Below are 16,829 nucleotides of genomic sequence, written 5' to 3' on the forward strand. Positions count from 1 at the left end.
CTTCTTTCGGTTTATTTTTCTTTTGAGTCGTCGGCTTGCCTTCTTTTCTGGGCTCCCCTGCCCTTGGCTGTGACGATGCGAGGTTTCTTTTTTTTAGACTATTTTTTTTAAAGAAGAAGCGGCGGGTCGTAGTGGCGGTAAGTTCAGGGCGAGGAGAGGTGGGGGTGAGCGAGTAAATGTGGCGGGTGGGGGGTGGGGGGGTTGCAGTATTACGGTTCCAGCAGTTGAAGGGCGAGAGATTGAAGAAGAGGAGGAGGAGGAGGAATGGAGGATGGGCTGCACGACGACGCCGGTGGCTGAGATTTTTTGATGGCGGCTGCGGGCCGGTATATAAGCCAGATGCCGGGCCAGGTGACGCCGGATTCGTTGACTGTGCAACACACACACGCGACGTGACGACGACCCTCGCGAGGTGGTTTCTTGCGAGAAGAAAAAAATTTTTTGCCATCGAGAGACGAAGGTGACCGCCTGATCATCACCACCCACCAGGCCGGGAGTCTCCGTAGCCACCCGCACGCCAACCTGCTCTCAGAGGCAAAAAAGTAGCGAGCCAGAAAAGGGAGAAGCGTCTTCGGCGGCTCCTCCTGCGTCGCCCCCTTATTCTCCATCAAGTGAAGGACGCCTCATCTTCTTCCTCCTCCGTCGCTCTCGGGATTTTTCGGAACGCCCTTGGAACGAAACGCGCTTCCCAGGTGAGTGGCCGAGACGACGCATTTTAGGTGTGATGCCCCCGACACGTGCGCGCGCGGAAAGCAACGCACGCAGAGAACCGAAGCGGCGGCGAGTGATGAGGATGCGATGCCGCCGGCGCACCGGGTGAAGGCTGAATTGATGGCACTTGTCTGTGGCCGGTGGGCGTGTAGGCAGAAAGGAAAAACAGTGCAAAGCGGGCAGCACCGCAACGATGCTTGATGCCCGAGAGGTGTTTCTGGGACGGGAAGGCAGGGAGAATATTCCACGCCACGTCAAATTATTTTCTCGTTGTCGCTGACGCTTGCTCTACCGATGATGAACTTTTCGCGTGTCTTTAGATCCTAGAGAGAAACAGAGAGAGAGAGAGAGAAGACGAGGCCCGTGCTATTCTCAGACTGGGGAAAGAAACAAAAACTAATCTGTTATTGCTCTGCTTCTAGATAGCTTTTGGCTGCTCTTATTGTTTTTGAGGGTCATGGCTTCTTGCGCAAAATATTCAGCGGCAGCTCAACACAACGTGGAGCTTTGCTTCATCTCAGGAAGGTTCAGAACCTTTCTTTCTTGTATGCCAACACCTTGCAAGGCCTTTTTGACGTCGAGTGAATCCGTTTACCAATACCCCTCAAGAGAAAAGTATACAACAGTTGTATCTTATCGGTACTCACGAGGCAGAAACGTGAAGGCTAACGAAAAGATTTCAGCTTATGTTAAGCACAACGCATTGAGCTATGGAACGAAAAGTGATAGGAGTAACGTTGAGAGACCGGAAGCGGGTAGAGTGGGTGAGAGAACAAACGTGGGTTAATATATGACATCGTAGTCGAAATCAAGAGGAAGAAATGGGCTTTGGCAGGGCATGTAGTGCGAAAGCGAGATAACCTGTGGTCCTTAAAGGTAACGGAGTGGATTCCAAGAGAAAGCAAGAGTAGCCGGGGGCGGCAGAAGGTTAGGTGGGTGCATGAGATTGAGAAGTTTACGAGGATACGGTGGCCGCAGCTAGAAAAGGACAGGGTTAATTGGAGAGACATGTGAGCGGCCTTTGCCCCGCAGTGGGCGTAGTCAGGCTGATGATGATGATGATGATGAATCAGGTGCGTGGACACCAGTAAATGCTCCATTTCCTTGTTATTTGCTTACACGGCTTAAGCACTCCTCGTCAAATTGACGCACCTTGTGCTGTCATCCCAGTAAGCAAATAGCAAGAAAATGAAACACTCGCAGGTGAACCTGATTCACTTAAACCTCAGCTGGCTTGCGATTTGAACCTGACCGCTACGACTACGTTTCGCTGGAAGCGAAACGCAATAGCGCCTCAATACCGACACATGAGTGCACGGTTACAGGTGGCCGCAATTAAATCGGAGGTGTCCATTTACAGCACGCCTCATGACCCACTCTTTTGCTTGGGTGCAGGTTAAAGAGGCATATGCCCACCCAACACACGTTAGGAGAAGGGTGGCTAGTAGTTTTTTGTTCCGGGTAGTTTTTTTTTTCAATTGCGCAAATGTGCTCTTCAGCATAAGAGAGTTATAAGTGCATATGCAGACCTGTGTCGGCTATTGTTGGGCCTATGTGTGCCACATACTTGTGTCTGGTGGTCGGCTAGTGTGGTGAGCACTGCTACCGAGGTGCAGCCTGCGTGTTGGAATGTTGGTGCACGTGTCTGGGCAGTTCCGTTAGAAACTCAGGGTATTCGTTTTATAACTGTGCGTCTAGGCATGTTCCAAATGTCTCTTCCTTTCTTAATTATCATGCTGATAGAAGCACTAAGCAAATAAAAAAGACAACAGCTTCAATCTTGCTGCGCGCTATTGAAACTTGACACTTGAAGTAGATAGGGCAGTCAAAAGGGGAGTGCGCATGTTCCGACAGAACCTTCATGCAGAAATAGGTCACGCAAGTGCGCCAACACGATTGAATCCGGGGAGATTGGTTGATTTATGGGGTTTAATGTCCCAAAGTGACTCAGTCTACGGGGGACGCCGCAGTGGAGGGCCCCTGGTAATTTCGACCACCTTGAGTTATTAAACGTGCACTGATATCGCACGAAACACGGGCCTCTAGAATTTTTCCTCTATCGAGATTCGACCGCTGCGGCCGTAATCGAACCCGTGTCTTTCGGGTCAGCTATCCAGGGTGGGGTTCAGCTCTTGGCACTCATATTAGTTCAGAGGAAGTTATAGTTTAATAAAAAAATTAGTGCATTTAAGACAGTGAGCATTGATGGAACACTCAATATATGCTTATAGTTTGTGTGGGAGACAAAAGAGAAAGCCTTATATTCCGTATGTGCTTCACAAACGAAATTGCAAACTTTGACAAAATTTGATGTGGTCACAGTTCCTCGCTACCGTCTACAGCATGCGCGACGCAGAAATCGAAACTTGACAGAAGTAAGAGTTACATACCGAAACGAATCATATGTATGCACAGATGCTGAAGATTACCAAAAAAAAAGTCTAAAAACACATCAAAATATCACAGAAAAAGCTGGTGCAGCCAACTTGACGTGACAGAATTAAAAAAAAAAACATTATTTATGAAGGAGAAACAAATTTGAGTCAGCACGAAATAATTCCTTTTAAATGCCTTTTTTGAATTTACTATTTCCCACTGGTGAGCAGCTCAGCATGCTATAGTGCTCCATTATGTCTGACCAAGGCGTGATGACGTGACACCGGAGTGGTGACGTCGTTGAGCTTTTCTTCACGACCGGCTCACTACTGTACTACCAAAGCTTCCTACATCGCAGAGACTGTCTCATGCAGCTATCGCTGTAAACTACAGGAAGTGCGACCGCTCTTTTATTCTTTTTATATTAAACGACCACATTTCCTGAACTGCGCACTTCTAGACAAATCACTGTTCTACCCCGGCGGGACACATGGCATGGCTATGCGGGGTTGAACCCCACCCGGGTCTTTGTGATGACGTACAGTTATGCATGGCGTAAATATATAGCACTGTGGCCATATCCTGGGCCAAGATATCTTTTTAAAACACAGTTCTCTGATTTCAGAAACATGATCCGAAAATGGAGGGAACAGGCTAAGCATCGTACTACACAGAAATCTGGGCTATAAAATTCTAAACTTCAGACAAGGAGGAGTCATTAGGGATTTTCAGCGCAACGTCACTCCCTAGGACATTACACTGACCATTTCTGCAGCTGGCGGCTGGCATGCATACGGCTGCAATTACTTGGAGAGTTACGTACTGAGCAAGGTATAATGCACTACAACGTTGGCTGCACTTTGCTAAAAGGCCTGCTTCCGCACTGGCATCTCGAGAACAAAGTCAACTCATGAAAGCCCGCGCCTGGCTCCATTTTCTTGGGGGCATAGACAATGACTACGATGGAAAGTTTTATCTTGGCCCTTCCCTGAAATCTGTAATTTCACGTTGGCCTTAATAATCGGTTTTTCGAATTTAGTGGCTCGCGATACCGAAACGGAAGCGAGCAAGGTTCGAGACATTCATTTATGAACACAACTCTTTAAACCCACGCCCAAATTCATTATAGGTGTATTTCGGTTGCAAGCTTTAGCTCAGGAACTCAGAAGCAGACACTTCCTCTTGTCTGGGTGCCAGTTCGAGTTACACGGAAATAATCGCATTCGGAGGGGACAGACACTTCGTCACGGAGTCTCGTTGCTGCCAGTGTGCTGAGGCATCTACTTCGTGGTGCGCGAACGCAAGGAGCAGCGACGGCTAGATCTGTAATTCAAATATGCCCCCCCCCCCCCCCCCCCCTTCCCTCATAGCGCACGCGTTCGTCGGTCGCGCGTGCTCACGACGACGGCAGTTCCTCGTGGCACAGTGCGTGTACGCACAGCCGTCACTTCCTCTACGCCTTTTCCTGCCGGCGACGTGGACCGCATCGGCCGACGCCCGTGCGCGATCTCCGTTGGGGGAAATCGCCCCGATTCGTCGCCCCTCGACCTTGTCCTTTGGGGCAGTCCACGAGGGCACGGCTGGTGGTGCCTTCGCCAGTTACGGTTCAATGCCGGTCACATCAAGGTCGCGAGCAGGCTGCGGGAACGACCTTCGTCGGGAGCCCTCTTCTTTTCCTGCGTACGAGACGTCGGTTGTTTGGTTTGGGAGCGCGTGGCGAGATATTTAACTTTACGAGTAGCTTCCATGAACGACATAGAAACGCAACGCAAAAGATGCGTGGATTAATAACTGGTTTATTACGCGAATTCAAACTCCTTAGTATACATACAGGTGTTAGGAATTGATGTAATATACCATTCAAGGCTGAAAACGGCGCGAAAAACGGGTCAAGATAGAGAGAAGCAACACACACAGCATCGAACTCACAACTGAGTGTATTTCATGCGAAAGCGCAATAAATACAGGAAGTACACATAAAAACTAAAAGAATACCATGATATAAGATTGATACTATTGCAGGTAAATATCTAAAAAGGCTATCTCTTTTCTCGACAAGCGAAGAGACGGCACGCTCAAGCACTTGTCACCTCTCGTGTGGATTGAACCAACTGGCCCAACAATCCCCCCTTTTGTAATATACCAGCTGTTTAATAGCCAACTATTCCGAATAGAGGCATGTTGGCGAGGTGCATTGCTTCAGCTGTTTAACTTTTATTAGCTCCATAATTACAGGGAGTGCTTGGAGGATTGCCGTTCGTCCTATCCATCTCCGCCAGTTATGGGAAGCGCTACTCTGGCGGGGGTTATCCTTCGGTCTCCTCAGCCTTCAGCAGAAGTTTTCTTGGCAAGCTCGAAGGACGAAGGTGGTAAGCGACCACATTACGCTGAGGGTGAAGGAAGAATGATGTCTTTCAACCTCCATCAAGGCTCAGTTAGAATTTGCTTACTTGACATCGCGGGGACGCCCACCAGCGGTGCTAGTCGGAAACTCCAGAGTTTTCAAGTATAGAACGGAATGCAAGTCTTGGTATCAGAGGCTAGAGAAGAGCAGCAGAGAAAGAATTCACACCGAAGAGCTCCCCTTCTGCAAACAAATGGCACTGACCGCAATGCTGGCTATCATGGAAAAGCGATTCTCTCACGAATTCTTGGCGCACGCTTTAAGGAGACAGAACAAGTCATTTAAATGAGTTCGATGGTAGAAGATTTTTTTTTTTGCGTCTCGTCATGTGTGGTGCAGGCGTGAACGCATATTTCACTGCTGTGAATTTTCTGCAGTTTGTATATCAGGCGCGTACACAGCGGTGACGTGATAAGTGCTATAGACTAACGCACTGCGTGTTTTGTTATGTTTTTATGTCTTTCGCGGGAAGGGGAACCTCAGACGACGTTAAGGGTTCTCGCAAAACTGCCAGTGCGTTTAGGACAAGAGCAAAGAAAGCCATACTGTCATAGCTGGCTCAGGCCTCACGGAACCCTAAGGCCTATATTGGGCAAGGTCTTGGCCACAGACGTTCTACTTCACTCGCACAGCTACCTTTTCATCAAACTTGAAGAATTTGTGAAACGCGACTTTGACCCACAAGTGGAATTTCTTGAAAAGCGCTGTAGCGCAGCAGAAGACGAAAACACAAACGACAGAAACGAACGCCACGCTTCAGGAAACGAAACAGAAACGAACACCATTTCTTATCATTCAAGGCTCATTGCTCGAGATTTAATGGGACACTCTGCAATTCCCAATACCCATTTAGTCTGTACATAACTATTCCAGGCTCATGCACAGATTGCCAGTGGACATAGTACTGCTCGGCGTAGTGATAGGGCTACGTATGTTTTGAGGCATTTGCTTAAAAAATGAACGTTTTATTTACTTTTCCTGTTTAGGTGTCAAAACTCATTGGTGTGCGCTCCAACGACCACGCCAAAACATTCACAGTCAAGCAGCAGGGAACGCCCCGAGGAGCAAGCAGTGCTAGAAATTTAGCCGCACCATGAGCAACAGTAGTCTTATTACACACTTGAGTGTTAATGTATTGAGACCAATTATATTTTGTTTTCCACTATGTCGCACCGGGTCTTCGCTTGTATCCGTCGGCTGCGACCAAAAGTGACTGGTGCATAAACGCATGCATAGCGCATGCGTGTGTTTTTCCGTGCAAACTTTTATCGCTCCTGCCGATGTTGGCTTTGCGTTCATTGTTCGTCTGAAAAACAATCAGACTAAGTTATATCTCCTACGGCAGAAGGTTAGGTGCCGGCAGAAGGTTAGGTGGGCGTATGAGATAAAGAAGTTTGCAGGCATAGTGTGGGCGCAGCTGGCAAAGAACAGGTTTAATTGGAGAGACATGGGAGAGGCCTTTGCTCTGCAGTGGGTGTAGTCAGGCTGATGATGATGATATCCGATAAGCGCAGGTTTAAAACAAATGTAGCCGTATTTAGGGGCGAGTGCAATGTCCTTGTTAAAAATTGTTCGAATGAATGGAACTAAAATTGTGAAAATAGATTGTTACTATGCCTCGAAGAAGACATGACGCGATTGACACGATAAAAGTGTGACTGCGCGCAGTGCTTTTCATTTCACAAGGTAGGAGGTTCCAGTACAGTACGGGACCTCCTTCTGTATAATTTGGTCCACCTTATATTTCCTTTTTTAATTCCAACTAACTGATTCTGATTCTGAAAGTACGCAGGGAATCTGCATGACTGCTGACAGCAAATAACTTCGGACACTTGTTTGCACGTAGACACGAAAGCAGTTGAGGATACTGTATGTAGAAACTCTACTAGACACCAAAAAGCGTGTTGCACGCTAAATATCTGAAGTGTTGCACTACAAAATCCTTTAAAAAAACAAGTTGAAAATAAGGTACGACATAACATGCTGAACAGACGTTGGCGCGTTAGACACGAGAACAACATGTGTTAACAGCTGCAGAAAGGCCGATACGTTCAGCGTCAATAACGCAGCCAACCTACCACTCGCTTTCTCATTTTGCACTCACCTTGCCGAGCTACGCGCCTTGCTCAGCCACATTATTCCCCACCCCATTTCTCCCTTGCTCTCCGGCAGGCCTTCGTGTGGCGCAATTGGTTATCGGGGAGTGAAAGACGCGGTAACTGTCTCACTTCTCGGTGGACACCTCAACCGCGCCGTAAGCGAAGGGATAAAAGAGGGACTAAGGGAAGAAAGCAAGAAAGAGGTGCCGTAATGGAGGGCTCCGAAATAATTTCGACCACCTGGAAATCTTTAACGTGCACTGACATCGCACATCACACGGGCGCCTTTTGCGCTTCGCCTCCATCGAAACGCTGCCGTCGCGGTTGGGTTCGAACCCGGGTACTCCGGATTAGTAGCCGTGGCGTCCACTCAGTGCTTTTGTAGGAGGGAGCACGTTGGCATGGCAGAAAGGTGCACGAATAGGTGGCTTGGTGTGTTTGTGTGTTGTGTGAAAGCAGGAGAGGGAGGGCAGTGTGATCTACAATTCAAAAGCAGGGGCGTAATAGCCTGATTCACAATTACGTGATTGAACACCACGCGTAGTGGATGAGTCGACATCGCAGCGCGAAGCCGCGCTGTTCAGTGAATGGTTCCGATTGGTGGGAAAAGTTCCTCGTCGTGTGCCTTAAATATATTGCGTTCTTTGCTATAGTCTCGACACAGAGTTATACCGTCACCTACTGCAACCGCGTCCTCTGCTCGTGTTATTGATGCAGTTTTTGCCTGCTTTGATATATGCCTTCTCCGTTTGGTTTTGTTGTTGACAAAGCTGTTGAAATCTTCCTTAAGGGTGGTTGGCTCACGTGATGATTTGTGTTATATCGCTGGCTAACGTTTGCTAAATTAGTAAATTGTGTCATTTTTTTCCTACGTGAAAAAGATTCGTTTAAGAGCAGAAGGGAACAACTTTACTGAGTCGAATTCTAGTTATGGCGGCCACCGGAATATATGTGTTGTTTTTTTACTTTCGTCACCTTTTAGTGAATGCGCGGACAATGACGATTAGGCCCCGTTTGTCTCATTAAAGCTGTTGTCTAGTGAACTTTCTTACTGTTCCCGTTAGAACTAACTGTTAATGGCGCTACATTCGCAGACAGCACTTTACACTGCCACAGGTTACGTTGCGAGTTCTATAAACGAAAGCAGGAACAGACTCCAAGGAATCGCACGTCAACGCACTCATTTTAGTGCTTCAGACATCTCTGATCAACGAAAACAGCTTTGGAGGTAGAGACGAGCCTCATATGACTTCTACACATATTATGTGCATAAACAGCCTTGCACTGGACATAGAACCCCTCGATTTTTTTTGAATTAACATTAGAAGATGACGATGGTGTACAACCACGTGGAATGAATTTAGGGAGCTAACATTCCCGAACACTTTTACCGCCACATCTGAAACCGTCGAGACGGTTCATGGTGCCCTCTTACAGGGACAGTACCATCAATGGTATCCATATTGGCCAAACGAACCGAACGTGATAACGCAGTGGTCAATTATATTGGGAGAATAGATGGACAAAGGGATGACTTATCTTTTGCCTCCACTCACTGCTTAGTAATTTCCCTCAACCTCACTTTGCAACGCAGGTCCAAGACGTAACCGCTCTCACCCTTCCCGCAGACGGGCCTGAGCGAGCACCACCGTAGCCCAGCAGCGGCAGGAGCCAGAAGGGAACAGAAGCCATGAGGTTGCAGCAGGCGTCCGCGCTGGTGGCCCTTGTGCTGGCCAGCTCGTGGATCATCGTGGCGCAGGCCGTGTACCCGGACGCCGCCCTCTACCAGACCAACATCAACCGGCAGAGCTCCGCCGGCGCTGCGGCCGCCGGAGGCATCGCGGCCACGCTCACGCAGGTGAGTGGCCGTCGGCAGTTCTCTTCGAGAGACGCGGGACTATCCACGAGCTGCCGATCATCGATGTCAGTTAAAGAACGCTGAAGCTCCACTTTATCCTCACCTGATTTCTCCGATCAGCTTTCGAGTGTAACGATTACAAGGTTGCCAAACGGAAATGCGAAGAAGGTAGTGTGCGCTCGAGTGGACTGACTGATGTTGCTGAGAGGAAGAAGGAAAAGGAAAGAGCACGGGCCTGCCTACTGGCTCAAGCCGAGCCACGCTCGCTGCCACGTGCTGAAAGTAGGAGGGGTAAAGGATACGAGAGCAAAGAGTGAAAGAAAAGACGCGCCGCGCTAATACGCCCCGGGCCGATCCTGGAGGCAGTGCAATACCGGGCCGACCCGTGCCAGAGTGCTTCAAGCCAAGTACTCCGCTATATTCCAAAAATAAGACACGAAGTAATGATGAAAAAGCTATCGCTTCGATGCCACGGTTTTGTCAGGTTGGTGTTTATTAAGATGCTAGCTTAGTGTTTTTAAAACCCTCGAGGACCTCTAAACTGCCGTAACTTTTCTGTCCATACAGCCAGACGTTTAGAAAGGCTTGAAAATTGTGGAGCCGTTGTTCGCATTGGTTTTACAAGCCTTTGTACGATTCCCCGAAGCGCTCCAAAAGCGCGCGCGGTTTGTTCATAGCCGAATGAGTCACGATACCTGTGAAGGGTGTGGCAGCAGGTGCCAGAGGTCGTTTGCAGGGTGGACGGTAACAAAGGCCGCACCAGGGGAAGCGGCGGAGAGCAAGGTAGAAGACTGTATATAGATGACGGTAGAGACCAGGCCTGTTTTGATCAGCGGAAAACAACATCCTCTCGACTGGTCAGATGAAATGAAGGATGAAGATGGTGCCTGAGGAAGCCGTGCGTATGTGTAGACGTAAGACTCGAAATCTTGTGCAGCTCATGACCCGCGAAAAGAGCGAAATAGTTTCCTTGCAGCCAACGCGTAGTTCCTGAAATCAAAACGGCCATTAGCTACTCACCGCGTGGGCCACCATCGCAGTGCTGCATTGATTATGCACTGTGCATGCAGGTAACAAGAAAAGCAGCCTGTAAATTCTACAGCTGAGTTTAAATTATACGTGGGCTTTTCGACAGCTGTCAGTCCGGGAAAGTTCTCGCCGGGAAAGTGCCGGGAAAGTTCTCTCACTGACGCCCGTACTCAACTTCATGAGCATTCAGCGTGAATTCAGTTAACTAGAGTAAACAAACTGTAGTTTGTTTTACTCTATGGAGGCTTAAACAGCTTTAATCGAGGCTTAAAGATGACAGTGCACTAATACAATGAAAATATTCTGAGCCTTCTACGTTCGACGCGTAGCTGTAGTCCAGGTACGCTACGAAGTATAGCTCATGGCACATGCTTGACTACCTGGCCGTGAACATGTGCGTGTTGAAGACGCACCTTAACATATTTACCATTCACAATAGCTTCCTCTTCGTACGAAAAACTTCGCTCCGAGCCGCCGATCTCGAAGGACTTGCGTGCAAACGCAACTGGCGTCCTTTCATGCAGGGAATCTCGGGCCTCATGTCCGGCCTGGTGTCCTCGCTGCCGTCGATGCTGACCAACGCGGTGCCCATGCTGCTGATGCTGGGCCTCGGAGGCCTGCTACTCCCGCTGCTGGGCGTGAGCCTCTTCTTCCGCGAGGGGCAGAAGAGGACCTTCAGCCTGCCCTCCATCAACCCAGCCATCCTGGACGGACTCGCCGACGTCCTCGACCGCGTCACCAAGGCCATCGAGCAGGGCGAGAAGAAGTACGCCACCAAGAACAACTGACACGACCACCGCCCAAACCACGCTACCACCGCACACCTCTGTAAATAGGACGCTGCCAAACGCTCTGTCATGTACAGGTGAGTGAGAATGCAATCCTTGTTTCTTGCCGGTTGGAGCTTCCTCAAGCCAACGCATAGGTAAAAAATTGTTATTAGAAAAATTGTTTTCTTTTGTTAGGAAAGAAACTGCCAAAGTAACGGTCTCACTTCTCAGTGGACCCAGCCGCGCCGTGAGGGACGGGAGTTAGGTGGGAGTGAAAGAATAAGGAGAGAAAGAGGTGACGTAGTGGAGGGCTCCGGTATAATTTGGACCACCTGGGGATCTTTAACTTGCACTGACATCGCACAGCATTTGGGTGCCTTTGCGTCCGTGCGCTGTGCGGTTTCAGTGCACTTTAAAGATCCCCGAAGCAAAATTCCTCGTCATTACGGGGAGGTGGAGGAGACAGTGAGAAAAGGAAAAAACGCAGGAACTGTCTCATTGTGGGCGGACACCTGAACCGCGCCGTTAGGGAGCAGTTCAAAGAGATGCTGTAATGGGGCAGAGAAAAAGTGAAGTTGTCTACTACATACGCGGCCGACATTTAGTGTGAATGAGAATATCGTACTATTACTTTAGTTAATGTATGTGATAAAACAGCGTAAATAGATGATGAAAGATAAGGCAGTACTGGGAGATGCACCCCCCTCGAAGGGATTTATAGGCAGCCAAGAAGATTTTTTTTATTATAAGGCTTGTAGCGCTGAATGAGTATAATTGAGAACGCGGGCAAGTAATGTTGCCGGTCTATATACGACTGTGACCCGCGGATAGGATCGACATTCGTACCTTTTGTTTTCTCCATGTGCTTTCACCAAAAAGACGCACACTTTATTTGTGGTCATTGTTCGTGCTTCGTACAGACGTCTTCGATTTAATATTCTATGGAAGAAAAGTCAGACTCTGTTATGCTTTCTGCGTTCCCATCTTGCGAGAGTCCATTGCTTTTGCCCAAGCATCAGAAGAGTCAAGAGCTTTCTTTTAGCTTTGCGCTTATAAGCAGTAGCACGTCATAGTTACAGCCATGTCTAATAGCACTGCGTCCCCGTGCTTAAGCACAAGGCCCCCTTAAGACGCGAATGGACGTCTTATTTAAACATCGGCTGACGCACTGGAAACGCCCTAAAAATATTCTGTTTTCATATCACTGCACCGCAGCAGACGCCGCCAATGCAAAAATACTAATTTTCCAATTCCAATGCGATGATGTTTGTTTAATTTCTGACCTTCCAAAGCTGTATCTCCTGTAGACCGCCCATACCGACTGACCAAGAGGTGAGACCACCAGCGACCTGCTTTATATTGTTTAGCACGCTGAAACAAGAAGGGGCGACGAAAAGGCGAATGGAAAAAGAGAAAAAGGAGATTTTTTTTTTCTGCAGCTTCTCCGCACAGTCCTGGAATGAAATCCTGGCATAGTTCTTTTCGTCCGCATCCGATAAGAAGAGCGCGACAGTAAACAGGTTCTAGCGCGCAAAACAAACAGATCGAGAGCAGGTGTGTGCCCTCCACGCCTCGTTACGTCTCCGTTTGAAAGCAGGAGACAGTCACGTAACACGGTCACCCAGTTCTCACGCAGGTTTGCACTGCAGTCGGCGTATGCATGCGTACGCGTATCCGGTCGCGGACGACCGCTCCGTTTTCGCGAGGCTCGCCCCGCCGCATTTTTACGCTCTTTCTCTCTCAGACTGTCTCTCTTTTATTTTTTTTGTCGCTGTCTTTACCAGCGTTAGTACTCTCCTGTTTGCAGTTTTCGTGTCAGCTTTCAAGGGCTTCGATGTCTGCATGCACGTGCACCTTGCGTTCTTGTTTGCCAAGAGCGACGACTCGTGTAGTATCTATATTAAGTTTTGAATTCACAAGCCGTTTTGCTACTCTTCCCTGTAGCATTGGAAGTCAGAACTTCAGTACCGGATGGAGTGTTTTCATTGGGACTCCTTCTAGCAGTTACAATTTTCTGCTGCTGCGCCTCCTGTGATTGATTAATAAAGCTTAATCCACTCGTTGTCATCGCATAGCCTGGTGCTGCAGTTATTATAGGGTCGTCACAGCAAGAAGGATTACTTCGTCAAAACTATGATGTATTATAATTGCCCCCCTAGTCTTTCAACGCGTCAGTCAGTTCACAACGACAGAACAGAATTGGCTGCTATTTTTTTTGGGGGGGGGGGGGGGGGAGGGGGGGGGGTTCTGTTCGTGTCGATGCTCCCGACAGTTCGCTCTTTCACTAATTTTCTTTTTCGGCATCCGTGGTCATGTTATTTATGTCTGGGTCCTTCGCCACTCTATTCTGGCTTTCTACCGGAATTATGGCTTGTTCTCCGGATTCATAGTCAGACGTTTCAGTTTTTTTGCTTGAAGAACGGGCTTCCTAGCAGTCCAGTTGTGCTATGTAAAGAAGCGCACTTCGAACAAATAGGAAGAATCGCGTTGTGTACCTAGTGTCACGCATACGGCAACATCCCGGTGAACACAAAGCCAGAATAGAGAGCGAAAACGAAGCTCGAACAGAGGGACACCTGTCGTCAACATTTTGGCTGTTCCTGGCAGCAGGTGTCGGATTTCTGCTGGAAGGAAAATTAATAGGTATAATTGGATACGTTAGCCATCCTCTTTCGAGCTCAGCAAATTAACTAAAATCAGAAAAATCATGAAAAAAGCTAACGGTATGGCGAAGTTTTCAATATTGGGCAAGATAACATTGACAGTTTTCTTATGTAATTGCAACGTTAAAACAAAAGCACCGTGACTAGCCAATCAGAGTGTCGTAAGTCACGAAAATAGCTCATAGCAGAAAGCGGCGGCTGCGGTCACAGGTAGCGTAGCCTGCGGTGGCGACCAATGGAGCAGAGCGAGATATTTGGGGAGAGGAGACACAAGCGGCTGTGATTAGGCCGAGGCGCCAAGAACAGAGAAGCCTGCGACTCCAGAAGTACGGAAGCCCCGGGGGTACGATGGCGACGCGTCCGGGTCACGGGGCGGTGTGTTTTTTTTTTGTTTGTTTGCTCCCGCGGGCACACTTACGCACACATGTAGGTGCACCCCAGCGCCTCCAGCGCAGCGCGCGCCCGCCGCAACGTCCAGGAAACGGCGACCCCGGCAGACGCGCCAGTAGGGAAGGAGAGGAGGCTGCGCCCTTGACCTTGCCTCTTCCCCCTCCTCCCCTCCTCGCCGTGGCCGTGGCGGCTGCAAGTGGGGCGCGCCGATTCCTTCCTTGCTCAGTCAGGGCCGCCGGTCGTCGGCTTCGAGTGACCCACATAGCTGTTCCCTCTCTGCCTTCCCCTCGGCCAGGCCGGAATGGGAGCCCAGCCGCCGGAGACGGCACCGAGAAGGCCCGGGGCGGTGCGCTTCTGTTAGCTCCCGCGCCAATATGCTATAGGAACGAAGAGCGCTCACGAGTGGTCGTCGTAAAACCGTCCTCTTGGTTTCTTCCTAATGTATTGATGAATCCTGAGTTGTTTGTTTCTAAGAGCGTTGTAGGAAAGACACATTGGACTGTAGTTACAACGTGCAATATTTTACTACGATTTTTCAGCGACGGTAAAACGTACGAAGATTTTTGACGCCGCTGCACACCTTACAAAACTAAAATCACTGCAAATTGGTGTTTCTTGGTTCTAGGAGTGTTTCAAGACTACGTGCTTCAAGGAAAGAAAAAACGTACAGTCGTGAGAAATATAAGAGGAAACAAACGTCTTGGGGCTCAAAACTGCGAATTTCTTGGCTAATTCTGGTCTAAATTCGAGAATGACTTTTGTAAACACGAAGAAGGAAACTAGAGAGAAAACAGAAAAAAACTGTGCTTGCCGCGCACAATTACGGAGTAAACAAAAATTGATCATCAAACCTTGTTCTCTCTCATTTTTCATGACTGTACAGCTACTGCATGGGTGAAATTTTGCAGCCGCACTCTAACACGAATACGCCCACATGGGAGTAAAAGGGGGTAAGCTGTTCTCTAGCAAACACCCTTTATACTCACTTTATTCCCTTTTTACTTCTTTCTGTTTCAAGTGACGCATGCAAAGCGCAGCCGAGTTTGGAAAAGACGAACGCTCTGATAGCAGATTCGCGCCCGAGTTCGGGGTGCACAGTGCCCTCGCGCTTGCTTGTTTCTTGTCAGCGAAGCCTAGCGTCATTCTCGTATTGTGTTCCCTTGCAGCAATAAACACTGAAACACTGTTGGCCATTCATGCGCGGCGTTTTCTTTGTGTCTTGCCCCCTGTTGTCGTCCCTTGCCTCACTGTTGCTTCCGTGCTTGCAGTTCCTGTCCGAGACAACGACCGTGCCTTCCGAGAGAGACTAACCCCGTTCACGTCTTCATCTGGTCCGGCGGCGATCGGGTCCCACAGCACCGCTTCGTCCGCTCAGTGCTGTCCCCAGTGTTATCTCTGTTTTTTTTTGTTTTCTTTCCATCTGTTTTCCTCTTTCGTGCTCGTCCGTCACAAGGGGCGCGCTTACAGGTACACGCGCCTCTTTTTATGCTTACTTCATCGCTCATTTTAACATTTTGTTTTTCCTCTTGGGACGTATCTCGCGAGTCGGCAAACTGGTTTTTGCCGTGCCTGCCAATGTCCCCGGCCCCCTCTTTCCGCTTAGCTCCCTTTTTGCTAGTTTTATTTCTTTGCCGGCAGGGCTGAACGCGCGTAGTAATTTATTAGTGTTAGGACACGGAGTGTTGTGGCGCAAAGCGCGTTTCCTTGCAACGACCCGACCCGATACCGCATTACTAGCAAAGAAACAATGCTGGCTTGCTTGGCGAGTTCCCGTTTTCGTATTTTTACTGTGTTTTGTCTTCGCGGGCGATTATTCATTCTGTGACGCTCCTCATTCAGCTTGTGGTTGGTGTCTTGAAACCGCTTGGCTCGTACGCTTAATCACTAGAACATGTGTTCAGCTGTTATTCCCGGCGAAAAACAAACAATAAAGTGAAAACTCTCAGCGCGTATTATTTATTGATAATTTTATGTATAGCTTGCGTGCGTATGTGCTCTTGTTTGAAATGTGTGTTTGTATCCGTTGTTGGCTTCGTATCGTTGTCGTCAGTAGCAATTAAAAACGAACACGTAGTGTCTGCGTGGTCACTTCTTGCCTTGCTATTGCCTGAAGGGTTGCAACGGCAGATTTTTTTTTCTATTTTTTCCTGCCGTTTGGGACCAGCAAACTACGCTAACACTTTCCGTGGTGGCCCTTAAAAGCTCGGTCATCGATTCGGCTTCTGTATATAACGATGATGGCGCGCTTTCCACGAAGAATATATTCGAGCCCCTGCAGTCTCTGTTGAGCAGAACAGGAGTAGGGCGTACCGTATTTACTCGCATAATCAAGGCATTTTTCCCCCAAAAATCTCAGAAAGTAAAGGGTGCGTTCATAATGCGGAGTGAAATATTGAGAAAAAAAATGAAGCGGTAAGAAGAGGACAAACAGTAAGCTGGTGAAATAAATACATCTTCCGGCAGAGATCACCTTCTACATATACTATATATATAAACGCTCTCTCCGGCGTGGTTTCCGTGTTCGAGAAC

General features: G+C 48.6%; 1 protein-coding gene across 1 annotated transcript; it reads left to right on the forward strand.

Annotated features, from left to right (window-relative positions):
* The first annotated feature begins 270 nt into the window (after window positions 1-270).
* On the forward strand, window positions 271-16,273 carry LOC144123209 (uncharacterized). Its single transcript, XM_077656081.1, has 4 exons — window positions 271-692; window positions 9,219-9,450; window positions 10,992-11,342; window positions 15,569-16,273. The coding sequence occupies exons 2-3, from the start codon at window positions 9,281-9,283 to the stop codon at window positions 11,263-11,265; spliced, it is 444 nt and encodes a 147-aa protein (XP_077512207.1). The 5' UTR covers window positions 271-692; window positions 9,219-9,280; the 3' UTR covers window positions 11,266-11,342; window positions 15,569-16,273.
* The last annotated feature ends 556 nt before the right edge of the window (window positions 16,274-16,829 follow it).

The sequence above is a fragment of the Amblyomma americanum genome, chromosome 3 (assembly GCF_052857255.1).
Source record: "Amblyomma americanum isolate KBUSLIRL-KWMA chromosome 3, ASM5285725v1, whole genome shotgun sequence".
Lineage (NCBI taxonomy): Eukaryota > Metazoa > Arthropoda > Arachnida > Ixodida > Ixodidae > Amblyomma > Amblyomma americanum.

What these genes read in the sequence shown, in the direction of transcription:
- LOC144123209 (XM_077656081.1), top strand. Translation starts at nt 9,281, where the DNA reads ATGAGGTTGCAGCAGGCGTCCGCGCTGGTGGCCCTTGTGCTGGCCAGC. An exon ending in GCGGCCACGCTCACGCAGGT is followed by an intron (nt 9,451 to 10,991) that starts GAGTGGCCGTCG and finishes CAACTGGCGTCC; the next exon opens with TTTCATGCAGGGAATCTCGG.